The 12778-nt window shown below is 38.6% G+C and overlaps 2 protein-coding genes across 6 annotated transcripts in view; one reads left to right on the top strand and one right to left on the bottom strand.

The window, feature by feature from the left end:
• The window catches only part of LIAS (lipoic acid synthetase), a 12066-nt gene extending 7440 nt beyond the window's left edge, over nucleotides 1-4626 (top strand). Inside the window, exons 7-11 of the mRNA XM_042469093.1 lie at nucleotides 108-240; nucleotides 1270-1415; nucleotides 1745-1815; nucleotides 3628-3739; nucleotides 4298-4626. Coding sequence (XP_042325027.1) covers nucleotides 108-240; nucleotides 1270-1415; nucleotides 1745-1815; nucleotides 3628-3739; nucleotides 4298-4350 — 515 coding nt within the window. The 3' untranslated portion in view covers nucleotides 4351-4626. The remainder of the gene's footprint in view (nucleotides 1-107; nucleotides 241-1269; nucleotides 1416-1744; nucleotides 1816-3627; nucleotides 3740-4297) is intronic.
• A 2201-nt stretch (nucleotides 4627-6827) lies between these two features.
• UGDH (UDP-glucose 6-dehydrogenase) overlaps nucleotides 6828-12778 on the bottom strand; it is a 29217-nt gene continuing 23266 nt past the window's right edge. For all 5 annotated transcript variants that reach the window (XM_042469088.1, XM_042469086.1, XM_042469089.1 and 2 more), the window contains 4 exons: nucleotides 11422-11555; nucleotides 9824-9915; nucleotides 9629-9739; nucleotides 6828-8944 (listed from right to left, as the gene is read on the bottom strand). In XM_042469088.1, the coding sequence (XP_042325022.1) occupies nucleotides 8834-8944; nucleotides 9629-9739; nucleotides 9824-9915; nucleotides 11422-11555 (448 nt within the window). In that variant the 3' untranslated portion in view covers nucleotides 6828-8833. The remainder of the gene's footprint in view (nucleotides 8945-9628; nucleotides 9740-9823; nucleotides 9916-11421; nucleotides 11556-12778) is intronic.

Genomic DNA, 12778 nt, shown 5'->3' on the forward strand with positions numbered 1-12778 from the left:
AAAATGTAAGTGCAAATATCAGTAAATTTAAATTTATCAACATTTTAAAAAGATTGCCATTGCATTTTTCCTGACTGTCATGCATTTTTGTTTTCTAATCATTTTTCTCAGAAATCCCAAAATTCTAGTGGAATGCTTAACTCCTGATTTCCGAGGGGATCTGAAAGCAGTGGAAGAAGTTGCTCTGTCAGGACTAGATGTGTATGCCCACAATGTGGAAACAGTTCCAGAATTACAGAGGTGATGAAAGGTGGTATATATACATATACAGATAAAAATTATAAAGCATAAGTCCTTATAAGGCTTTAATTTATTTGCTTTAACATTTGATAACTAGGGATTTCTGAATTTGAAAGGAACCTATTAGGGATAGGATAGTGATTTACTTTGCATCACTATTGAAGCATTTTCTGCTTTTAAAAGGCCTAACAGGAAATCCTTAAATGGATTTCCATTTGTCTCTTGGTTTCTGTGTGATACAGTGGTCTGAACACTTGGTCTGCCTACTTAATGTTTCTGTACTCATAGAACATGACTGCTTTATCAGGGCAATTATACTGTTTAGACATTTTAAATTCCTTGTACTATTACTTCATATAACCAAATTTCTCAGATTTTTGTCATAATGGGGGTTCCTGCCAGTTACTTATTACTGCTAAAATCCACACTTTTGCTAATTGGCCTGGTAATGAATCTAACAATTCTCCTTTCAAAACTGATCCTGCTTATTATATTTAATAGAGGATTTGATTTTTGCCAATTTCCTGTGTCTTCCAACACAATAGCGATTTGTATTTCTGTCTATTGTTTGGTAAACATCTAGTTCTTTAAGAAGCTTATAACCTGCTAGGTCAGCCTTTTGTAACTTGAGTTTCAAAGTGTTTTGGCCCCCAACTCCATCATACCTGAGCATTTGTTATGTGACATGGAGCTGATGGGAGTTGTAGTTCTGAATGTACAGAAGGACCAAGGTTGGGGAAAGAGTTGTGCAAACTGGATTCCAGCCTTACTGTTCATCAATTTGTCACAGATAAAGTTGTGTGTATTAGTTATTCACACTAAGACATTTTTTCTGTTTGTGTAGATAAGAGTCATTTACTACTAAAACAATCTTCTTAGTCAAGTCAGACAAACTAGTTACCCTGAATATTGGAAGTACTATTGATTTGTGTTCTTCCTTAGTTTTAGTGTTTGGATCCAGTAGGCTTTTAGAAACAAGTTCCACTTTTTTTACACTCAAAATGTTTAATACTGTTCTTGTTCTTAAAGAAAAGTTCGTGATCCTCGAGCTAACTTTGACCAGTCCCTATGTGTTTTGAAGCATGCTAAGAAGGTTCAGCCTGATGTAATTTCTAAAACATCCATCATGCTTGGTTTGGGTGAAACCGATGAGCAAGTATACGCCACACTGAAATGTAAGTAAGGATTATGGGTGCACAAGATTCACATAGTAAAGACCAAGTTTAATGGTTGATTCTGCGACTCAGTGGTCACATGACAGCTGTGTGAATGCAACTATTGAGGCTTAGTCTTTTCAAAAACAATACTTTAAACTCTTCTGAAACCCACTGATCGTGGGTCAAACTTTGAATCTAAAGAACATACAAATGTTTTAAGTCTACAGATATTGATCTTAAATATATTACTTGAAAGCATGATCTAATGAAGTCAGTGAGGTAGGTGTATTTGTAGACAGCACAATGCTGTTTCTGTCACTTATTAAAGTTATTTGTCTGTTTTATAGTACTACGTGAGGCAGATGTAGATTGTCTGACCTTGGGACAATACATGCAACCAACAAAGCGCCATTTAAAGGCAAGTATTTATGATTATACTTGAAATGTATTTAAGTTTTAAAGTTAGCACTCTTTCCAGATTGGAAGCTTATTGTTCACTTGGGAAATGCCTGTACCAGTTGTTCATTCCATGTGACATCCTAGAACAAATGAAGCGCTTTATTGCAAGATCTGTGTACATTTATCGCTGGATTTCTTTCTAAGAAGATTTGGGCCTAGTACGAAAGGGTGATGAGGCTGGGAATTTGCTCGGGTTGCAAGACTTGGAAGGAACACACCACCCCAACAGCACCTAGCTTGCAGAGAGCATCAGTGAGAGTATTCTACCTTATACTGGGGGAAGGGAGATTTATGACTTTCCAGATGTTGTTAGATTGCAATTCCCATCAGTCCTCACCATCGAGTGTGCTGGCTAGGGCTGCTGGGAGTTCCACATTTTGTTGTTTTACAACCTGGAACTGAAAAAGATTGAATTGGCATTGGCACCATGTGATGTTCACAAGATACTTAACCCTGTGAAAATGTTTTTTGTTGTTGCCAAAAAGCTAAACAAAACTAAGCTGGCATTTGCCAGGAAGAATCTGGCCTAATTTGTTCTAGGACCCATTTACTTGTCCTTTTGGCAGTCCAGGGTATCCACAGAACTCTTCCCCAGCACCACATCTCAAATAAGTTGATTCTCTTCCTATCAGACTTTTCACAGCCCAGCTTTCATAATCATACATAAAAACTGCAAATAGTGCTGATTGCCCTGAAACCATTGTCCCCTATGGTGAAGCATGGTGGTAGCAGCAAGTTGTAAGGATGCTTTCATGGCCGGCATCCATAGTTTTTTGTGGGGTTTTCTGGCTATGTGGCCATGTTCTAGCAGAGTTTCTTTCATGGCCACATAGCCTGAAAAACCCACAAAAAACTATGAAAGGATGCTTTTCCTTTGCGGGCATTGGGAAACTGGTCACAACTGGGTGCATGATGGAGCCAAATACTGTACAGGACAATTCTAGAGGAAGGCCTATTTCAGGCTGTAAGGGACCTGGAACAGATGTTCACCTCAGCAGGAGAGAGTCCCTGAATACACTGCAAAGTAACACTGGAGTGCATTACAAATAAGAACTTGAAATCTTGAAGCGGTCCAGCTAAAACCTCAGTCTCATTGACAATCTGTGGCAATATTTGAAAAGAGGATGTTTGTCAACAGTCCTCATCCAACCTGAGAACTGGAACACTTCTTTCAAGGATGGGGGGAATGACAGGATCCAGGTGCACAAAGCTGATAGAGACTTAGGGCCTGAACAGACAGGCCAAAATAAAGCTGCTTCAGGTCACTTTGGGGGTATGCTGTTTAAATGATGCACGCATCTTAAGAGGCCAGAAGCTGCACCAAAGGTGTGCTCATCCTTAGGACTAGAGCGTGGCTTTGGCATGGCTTCCAGCCTCTTAGGATGCGTGTGTCATTTAAACAGCATACTTCCAAAGTGACCCGAAGCAGCTTTATTTTGGCCTGTGTGTTTGGGCCCTTACTCTAAGACTGTTTTCTTGGCTTTTGTGCTACAATTAAAATATTTTGTACCTTTACAATGCTGAGCATCTTGTGTACATCAGTTGGCAACTATACCTATTAAAGCCATTTCAATTTTAGCTTGAAGTAATTGTAGCACTACAATAATCTTGTAGTAGTACAATAATGTGGAAAAGTAAGAGGGATGAATATAAGGCATTATAGATCTAGGCATCTTCTTAGCTTAATAGTTGAGGCTGTTGTAGTTTATATTTATTACGCCTTGACAAAAAGCACTTCTGAATTGTGATCAAAATGAATTTGTCTATTCAGGTTGAAGAATATATTAGTCCTGAGAAGTTTAAATACTGGGAAAAAGTAGGAAATGACCTTGGATTTCACTACACAGCTAGTGGGCCTCTTGTGCGTTCTTCATACAAAGCAGGTAAAAACATGTAGTGTATTATGGATACTCGTAAACTGGAGGGAGGGGAACATGCCCCTCCAGATAGTTTTTACTTCTAGTTCCACTTCTGTAAATTAAACTGAACCAAATGACAACTGAAAAGAATCAGCAAATGTAGCTACTGTGTTCATTGCAGTGCTTTGTGGATGAGTGATAGGTGCCAACTCCCCTTATCCACACAATGTTTTAATCATTTAGGCAAAGATATAGGAATCTTAGCTTGCAGGTCCATTAAAATCAATGTGTATTGCTTTCAAAAATATTGATAGGATTAGCCATATGAAGGGCTAGAAAATTATGGCTTTTGATTTTCTGCTGCCTAAAACTTTGAGTGGCTTCCACTTTCCAAATAGGGATATATAAGATTGCAGCTTGAGCTTCAGATGGGGCTTAATTTCAGTTAAAAATGAAGAAACTGTTTAGATGTGTGGCGTCTTTCATTTGACCCACCTTGCAGTGCTAAAGAGCCAGTGCTGCACTCAGTAGTTTTGTACAGTTCCAGATGTTTGCTGATGTGCAATGTCTTTGTTTGCACAGGTGAATTCTTCTTGAAAAATTTAATACAGAAAAGGAAGACAAAAGACATCTGAAATGTTGAAATGCCCATAGGATGAATTCTACAGCTTTTAATGGATAGTATTCCAGATGGTTGTATTGCAAACTGAGTAAGGACTGGGCATTCAAAAAAGCTTGTATTGATTGATCAAAATTAAACCTAGCCTTGAAATATTCAGTGTTCTGTTACTTTTACATGTTCAAATATAGTTTTAAAATGTTAACATGTATTTCATTGTTTAAACGCCTTTAAGCTATAAGAAAGGTGATGGACAGCAGCTGCAGGAAGAGATTAACAGCTGTGCTGGCAAAGGCAAATACAGTGGACCCTTGTTATACGCTGGGATTTGGTTCCAAGATCCCCCGTGGATAACAAAATCTATGTATGCTCAAGTGCCATTAAATATGGCATAGCAAAATGGTGTCCCTTATAAAAAATGGAAAATCAAGGTTTGATATTTGAAATTTATACTTTTTTGAACATTTTCAAACCGTGTATGCTTGAATCCGTGTATAAAAAAATCTGTGTATAAGAAGGGCCGACTGTACTTTCAAGCTTAGAGTAGGACTAGGTAGGACAGTTGTTCACTGCTAAGAAGTTCACCTGACAGTAACAGAGGCAAGTGTTTGCGTACCATCAGTAGACTGAGAGTCAGAGGTAATTCATACATGGATATAGGACCATACATAGGACTAATCTTCCTTTGGGATCATTTATTTGCAGCAACTGTTTCGAAAAAAGGCACAGCACTGTGGTATTTCTCTGTTCTGTCCCAATGCCAAGTTCCATTTAAATATCACAGGAACTCTTCATATGATGTATTATCCATGCAGAAATTTCTACCTAATGTTATCCTGATGCTGACACATTATTGAAGCTATAAAGTGACCATGTCCTTTCATGAACTGAATGCACAGACAAGAATTACAGAGGAAAACTTGACTATTCACCCTTGTTGATATTCAACCATGCCTTTGCTATGAGAAAACAATCTCCATCTTCTTTCACAATGCTGAATAAAAAAGTAATGTTTGGATGAGGTATTTGCATCTCACAAATCAAAGGGTTCCACCTCTCCATGGAACTATTACAATCTAATGCAATATTTCTACTGGTGGAATGGGCAGAGGGAGTAGCACTGATTTATCCTCTACTGTATCACTTGAAAATCTCCCAAGCACAGCATGGAAGATAGAAAATAGTGGAGATTGTTCCTTCCCATTGTTGGCATATTCCTAGGTGATAATGAATCCAAGATTCAGTCCTTTTATGTTCATGACGAGGTCTTATACATTCACAACTGCTGTATATACTCATATATAAGTCTAGAAATATTAGTCAAAAGGTTGACTCCAAAAAAACCTGGTCAACTTATCTGGGGGTCAAAATAAGTACAGTACTTTAATTCCTATCACAAAAGGAACCAGCCCCTCCTCTGAGTAGAGTAAAAAAAATGTTTAGTCCATCCCAGGAACACCTAAAAAAACCTATTGGCCCCATTTACTGTCTCCATTGGGCACCGCTTTTGACTTTTTCAAATGTCTTAGTGGGGAAATGGCAGCAGTGGCAGCTCTTCAGTGCTTCACCTCAAAGGAATATCAAGAACAAGTGGACACTGAAGGATACGAATAAGAGATTTGTGCATGTACATCAGGGTTTTTTTTTTAACCAGAATTTTCTTTGGTATCTTTTACTTTGCTTTGTCCTTTACATCTTTTGTTACATGCCTCTAAGTTTTACCCTTGACTTATCCAGGGGTCATATCAAAATCTATAATTTTGACCCTCAAAACTACCCTCGACTTATACATGAAGTCAACTTATAGACAAATATATATGGTAACTAAAAAAATAATACTTGTTGCCCCCAGCAGAGGGTTTCAGATCAGTCCAAAAAGGAATAGGTCTGCTTCATAACCCTTGACTGTTTTTTAAAAGCACTGTGTTTTTCTACATGTTTTACACATTTTTACGTGTTTGCTTACTTGCTAATTAGCTTACTTGCTGTTCACCGCTATGATCTTTGGAATAGCGGTATATAAAAAAAATTAATTACACCTGGTTTCCCATTTTTTAAAGAACAAAGAATTCCACTGCAGGTTTTTGTTTCTCTTAATATTCTCCTAAAATTGTTTGGTGGGAAAGCTGAAATATCTTAGATCAGAGATAAGCAAAACATGACCCTTCAGTGGTGAACTGTAAGTCTGTCAGCCCTTGCTAGCCTAGACAACGATGAGGTCTAATGGGAGCTGCAGTTCAATATTTGGAGGACCTCCAATTGCCCACTCTGCATTAGGTGAACCACTGCAACATTGTATTTAACAGCTCTGTACTAAACGCAGTGCTAATTCACCCCCAGACGAGACAATGTCCTTTAAAAGCCTATGATACATTGGCAATATTAATGCTATTTATTGTATTACAGAACCAATCCTTTTCTAGGCACAACAGAGGAGGAACAACACTGTGGCTTTGGTTACTCAGCTTATTACAAAACCCAAGGCAGTGCAAATTATTATCTCAAAAGGATTTTAATTGAACTGACTTATCAATACAAGAGAAAAGGTAATGTTAAACAAAATAGAAGATTCGTACCAATGAGCATAGAAAATTATTTTTGTAATCATAATGAGGTAGCAACCTGATTAATATGACAGTTTTGCTGTTGTAAAATTCTTGCACATTAACTCAGAGCTTCAAGATAGCATTGGTAATACAGGGTTTGTGTGGTGGTCCTAAATATGGCATTATTCCATTCATTCAAAGTTTTGATGTTAAACATCTATATTTGTTTTTTGGGGAACATGTGGACTGCAACTCCTAACAGCCCTAGGCAGCATAGCAAATGATGAGGTGAGGGTTACTTACTCATTCACATTGCACTCATTGGAATGCCAGTTTCTGGCCCAGTATCCTAGTAGCAGAGAAGCGGGAACTCATCCCTTTGCACTAACCATGACAGTTCTAGTGAAGCCTACCATTTGAAAAAGACATACTGGGCATACCTTGGCAAAGAGAGCAAAATGAGGAAGCATGTAATAAGGTGGCTAAGACTAATGTTTCAGAATCACTATAGAAACTTGGAAAATGACTTAATCTTAATTCCCCAAGTTATGTTGTTTTAGACGTCAATCCTATATCCATTTACTTGGCTTTAAGTCCCAGTGACTGCATTGGGACATAGCTCGAAACAGACAAGATTGTATTGCACTGTTAATATACTAAAGTAATGATAAGGAACAAACCTGTACACTAGAATGAAGAGGAGGGCTGGTTTAGGCTGCCAGACCAGATTTCTATCCTAGCCGCCTGCTGTGGGCCAGAAGACATCAGAAGTACAGACACTAACATTGGGGACGTGATGGTTCTCCCTGCCAAAGTATCAATTATACCTTCCAGCTGACAATTTGATCAAGTATCTGGCATTTTACCCACTTACCTTGCCCTTGAGGAGAAGGAAAGTCAGTGGCATTAAGCCAGAGCTTCAAGAACTAGCTGCTTCTGCTTGTCAACATTGTGTTGGGAGTGAAGCTGAAGCACAGTGAAGAAGCAGCTAGCCTCCTCCTCCTCAATGGAAAAGTAGCAGGATGAGCTAAATGCTCTCACTTCTTCTAGAAGGCAGCTAAATCCCAAAATTACCCAGGAGAGAAAAGGGGTACAAGATCATTTGTAAGACTGAGGTGCTCCCCCAATCCCCAATATTACCAAGCTGTTGAAGGATGCTCTCACTGAGTTTAGTTCAGATCAGCTTGTCCCATTGTTAGTGGAATCATTTATCTCAAAGTGAGAGAGTTTTTTATTTACTAGAACATAAAGTGAGTCTTCCTTAACCTGGAATGTAACTTTATGCTAGCAGCATAAAAGAAATTGAGGACCAGCTTGCGTTTGACTGCTTTTCACACTAGTAACTTCAAACACACCATTAACCTCTGGCATTCACTTATTATAAGAACTGATCCTTCAATAAATTCCCCACACTGCAACAAGAATCAAAAATTCCATGAATAATGTTTCGTAGTATAAGAATAGAAAAAACAACAGGGAAATCCTTGATTTTTTTAGAATTTGAAAACATGTCATAAAAATCTAAAGTGCAGTTGGTAAACCTGTTATGGTAGAAATCTTGAAGTCTGAAGTGAATGGTGGTTTTTTTAATATAAAAATCATTATGAAAATCAACTGACTGTACAGGTTTTTACTTCAAAGATCGAAATTCCAATAATATAAAAATAGAGATTATAAAATAAATTCTGGATTGAAATGTCCCAGATACAATTGCACTACTCATGTAACGTTGTCTAAATTGTTAGGAAATAATGAGCACAACCTAGCCAGAATTAAACACTATTTAGTTCCCTTGATTTCAGTGTGGGGCATTTGATCATATGCCTTATTTCTCCCACTGAAATAAAAAAGTACTTCAGTGCTTAACTTTGCTCAGAGATATGCCCATTTTTTCCCATTTGAATCATGCTCACATGGCGTGATTTGTTACAATCCTTACATACTAATTAAAACTTATACTCTTGGCTTCTTGAGTGGAGGATCTTGCAGGCTAAACTTTGGTATATCAGATGAAGATGCAAATGGAATTCTTTTTGCTGATACCTTCTTTCCGATTGTTTCAATCTAAAGAGAACAAACAAATTAAACAGGTTAGTCACAGAACACACTTTTCTATAGATGGTAAAGTCTTCATACAAAATGCTATGCGGAACAGCTGAGGGACATTAGTACAGTGGGCCCTTCCCTTACGCAAGGGATCCGTTTCTGACTCCGCTGCATAAGGAAAATCCAGCGTATGCTGGAGTTCCATTAGAAATAATGGGGTTTGTGCCTGCGGCACGCACGCTCCATTACTTCTTCCAGGCTTTTTCCAGCATGGCTTTCAGCATATGCTGAAAGCTGTATAAGGCGCACCTATGTATAACGCGGGTGCGCTGTATGTTTAGCATGAAGAAAAGGCTGAGAGGTGACATAACAGCAGTCCTTAAATAGCTGAAGGGCTGCCACATGGAAGATGGAACAAGCTTGTTTTCTGCTGGACAAAGCAGAGGACATAAACAAATGGATTTAAATTAAAAGAAATTCCAACTAAACATCAGAAGGAACATTGTGATGGTAAGATCTGTTTGACAATTTGACAGCCTGCCTTGGAAGATAGTGAACTCTTCTTCCCTGGATATTTTTAAGCAGATGTTGGATGGCCATGTGTTAGGGATGCTTTAACTGTAGATTCCTGCATTGACAAAGTCTATGTGTCTATGAAGGATCGTATTATCAATCAGTGAGTGAACAAAATGAAATATTTACCTGGAAGCCAATGACTTGCAGTTCATTATGAAGATCATCAAGGACTCGCCTGCCATCAAAGATGAATGCTGGCTTCAGCATTTTTTTGTGAATGCGCTCATAATCCAGCTCCTGCAAGTGACGCCAGAGACTCGTTCAGTAACAACAGTGAAAACACATTTTTTCATATTTTTTTCTGTAATCCATTTTATTTACCTTAAACATATCCCACTCTGTGCAGATAACAAGGGCATGGGCTCCATCACATGCTTCATAGGGATCTGTACTTATGGTAACCAGTCGAGAAACTAGTGAAAGTTTAAAAGAAAAATAATACATTCAAATGCCATCTAGCCAAAGTTCAGCATAAAAGTCCTGCTGATATCAGTTTAAAGCCATTGGCACAACTGTCTTTTTAAAAAGAAATAGGAGTTTGCTGGCTCATGCCTTGCCCTGTTCTCCTTTGTCTTCAGGAGCTTTTTGTGTTGTTCTTTCTACTATAACAATTCGAGGAAGAACCTTCAACAGGATTTTATGTATTCCACACTTATAAAACTGCAACAAGAAAAACTAAATAAAAATAACACATGTCTAATGCACTTAGGTTTCAAAAATTCTGGTTCTGTAAGGAGAAACAATGCAGGGGTACAAAACTCCCAACCCCTAGAAAATCTACTGAACTGCTTGGACTTCAGATATTTCAGCAGGCATTAGGCATACAAATCATAATATTATGGTAATAATGGTTAGGAACTTGCTTTAAAAACCAATGGCGCCACCTATCCCCAAGGAACTTAATTTTATATTCTTGATTTTTGAGCACTTTTTCCAACTCTCATAATATTACAATATACATACAATTCTAGCTAGCCCCAAACCAATGTGGAAATTCCAGTGCTTTGGGGGCAGTTTTCCACCTCAACCTGCCACGACCCATATCAGGCCACCAAAATAAAACCTGAAATGGCTGAAAGTCCATTTCTAGATTTGCAAAAACCATTTTGGAAGATTTGCGGGCAGCTGTGCTTGGTTACAAAGGATAACTGCAACTCCTGGAAGCTTCCAGAAACTACAATTCTCGGGCTGCATCCGCACTACTGAATTAATGAAGTTTGATACCATTTTAACAGCTATAGCTCCATTCAATGGAATTCTAGGCACTGTGGTTTATTGTGCCACAACAAACTACAATTCCTAGAATTACATAGCATGGAGTCATGGTACTTAAAGCGGTGTCAAACTGCATTAATTCTGTAGTGTGGATGCAGCCTCAGTTTTCCGTCAAAGAAAAAATCAGAAGAGGGGACTGAATGGTGTCCCAGGAAGCCCACATGGCTCACAGGCTGCATGATTCCCACCCCTTGTTTTTTTTTTTTAGGGCAATGTCCCAATCTATTTAGGTATTAAAGCTGGTAACTGTAAGAGCAGACTTTCCAAACAACTGACCCAGTTCTGCAGAATTCCCTGTTCCAAGCAGTTCAGTATTCCTCTTTCTGGTTTTTAGACACTTTTACCAAGGTGTTTCCCCCACCAAAATGCCTTTTACTGTATGGTTTCTGTTTTGCTGGTATTCTGACATTTTACTTAGTTCGAGAGTGGGAGGAATCTTTGGCCTTCAGATGTTTTAAGTTACAATTCTTGCAATCCATTAACAGCAGCCATGCTGGGTGAGAATGATGGGAACTGTAGACCAGAATATTTGGCAGGCCAACAGCTTCTGCCCTTTAAATTGTCCTAACAATACTTTTCAATAAATATAGACTGGTTTATATTCTCAGAGCTGGAGAAATATAGCAACAGCAAACCCCATTCACCTTGATCATCCTCAGATACACCTGGGTGAGAAAGATCCAGAATGATTTGTTCCCGTAGCACTTTGGGGTCATAGATATGAAGTTTTGCACCTTCATCCATTAAATACTTGCTGATGTAGATGCTGGAAGATTCTCTAAGAAAAAATTGAACAGCTTTTTATTGGTAAGCCACCATGAGATAAAGTTAATATTGATGAATTCATTACACTCAGTAATCACAAGATGACATTTGGGATACAGGGGGGCAGGAGGTAGACAATAACAGGAAGTATTTCTGAGTAAACACACCCAGATTTTACTGTAAAGCTAGAAGATGAAGCCCCACCAGTATGCTTGCTAGTTTCAAAAAAGAGCTGCTCATGGAAGCTACAAATATGGCTATAAAAAACTATACTCCTCAGGAAATAGATTGTGCATTTGTTTTCTTCAAAGGAAATCATTTCATTTCCATGACAATCTGAACCATACACAGAAGCAGCATCATTGCTTATCATAAAACACCAAAAGAAGAATAAATATTAAGAAATAAAGAATATAAACAAATGCACCAACAGATTCAGTTGCTTTTCCCTTTGTCCCTGTCATGATGCATCCTGTACTCAGCAGTGTAAACGTTTCAAGACACATGCTGCTTGTGAAAATCTTAATGGTTAACAGAGGGCCAACAGCTCAAATAGTAAAGCAGAAGCTCACTGCTGAGTCACTGTATTTGCATGCCTTTTAGCCTCAAGGCCATAAAAAAGAGGTGAGGCCACTGCAGGTGAAAGGAAACTTGAAAAGACGTTGTCAGATGGCTATTGCTCCTTTTTCCTTTCTTGATGCAACAGCTTTGACTGGATGTATGAAGTAGCCCATAAAATCAAACTCCCAAAAGAAAGAGAAAGGGCATTTATGTTCTACTGCATATAATTTGGTTAAGTTCTATAAGAGAAGAACCAAACAATACAGTCCCCCCCTGTTTTTGCAGACTTCAAATCTGCATCTCTCACCTATTTGTGGGTGGGAAACAGAGGGGGACAAAATGGGGGGGGGGGCATGCCAACATTCAAGCCACTGGGTCTTGAATGTAAGCGACTTTCTATTTTCGTGTGTGTGTGTGTGTGTGTGTGTGTGTGTGTGTGTGTGTGTCCTGGAATGGATCCCCCGCAAAAATGGAGGGGCAACTGTACTGAATTGTAGCTCCATTTCATTCCTCACCATTGCTAGGTTAGCTAGAACTGATGGGAATTGCAGTCTCCCCCCCCCCCCCCCGATGGATTGGGTTGCGGAGGCTTACAAAAAGTCTTACAAAATTTACAGCTGCAAAACAACACACTGGGTAGCCAGTCTACTTGCATAACGGATAAATTATTGTACT

The sequence above is a fragment of the Sceloporus undulatus genome, chromosome 5 (genome assembly GCF_019175285.1).
Source record: "Sceloporus undulatus isolate JIND9_A2432 ecotype Alabama chromosome 5, SceUnd_v1.1, whole genome shotgun sequence".
NCBI lineage: Eukaryota > Metazoa > Chordata > Lepidosauria > Squamata > Phrynosomatidae > Sceloporus > Sceloporus undulatus.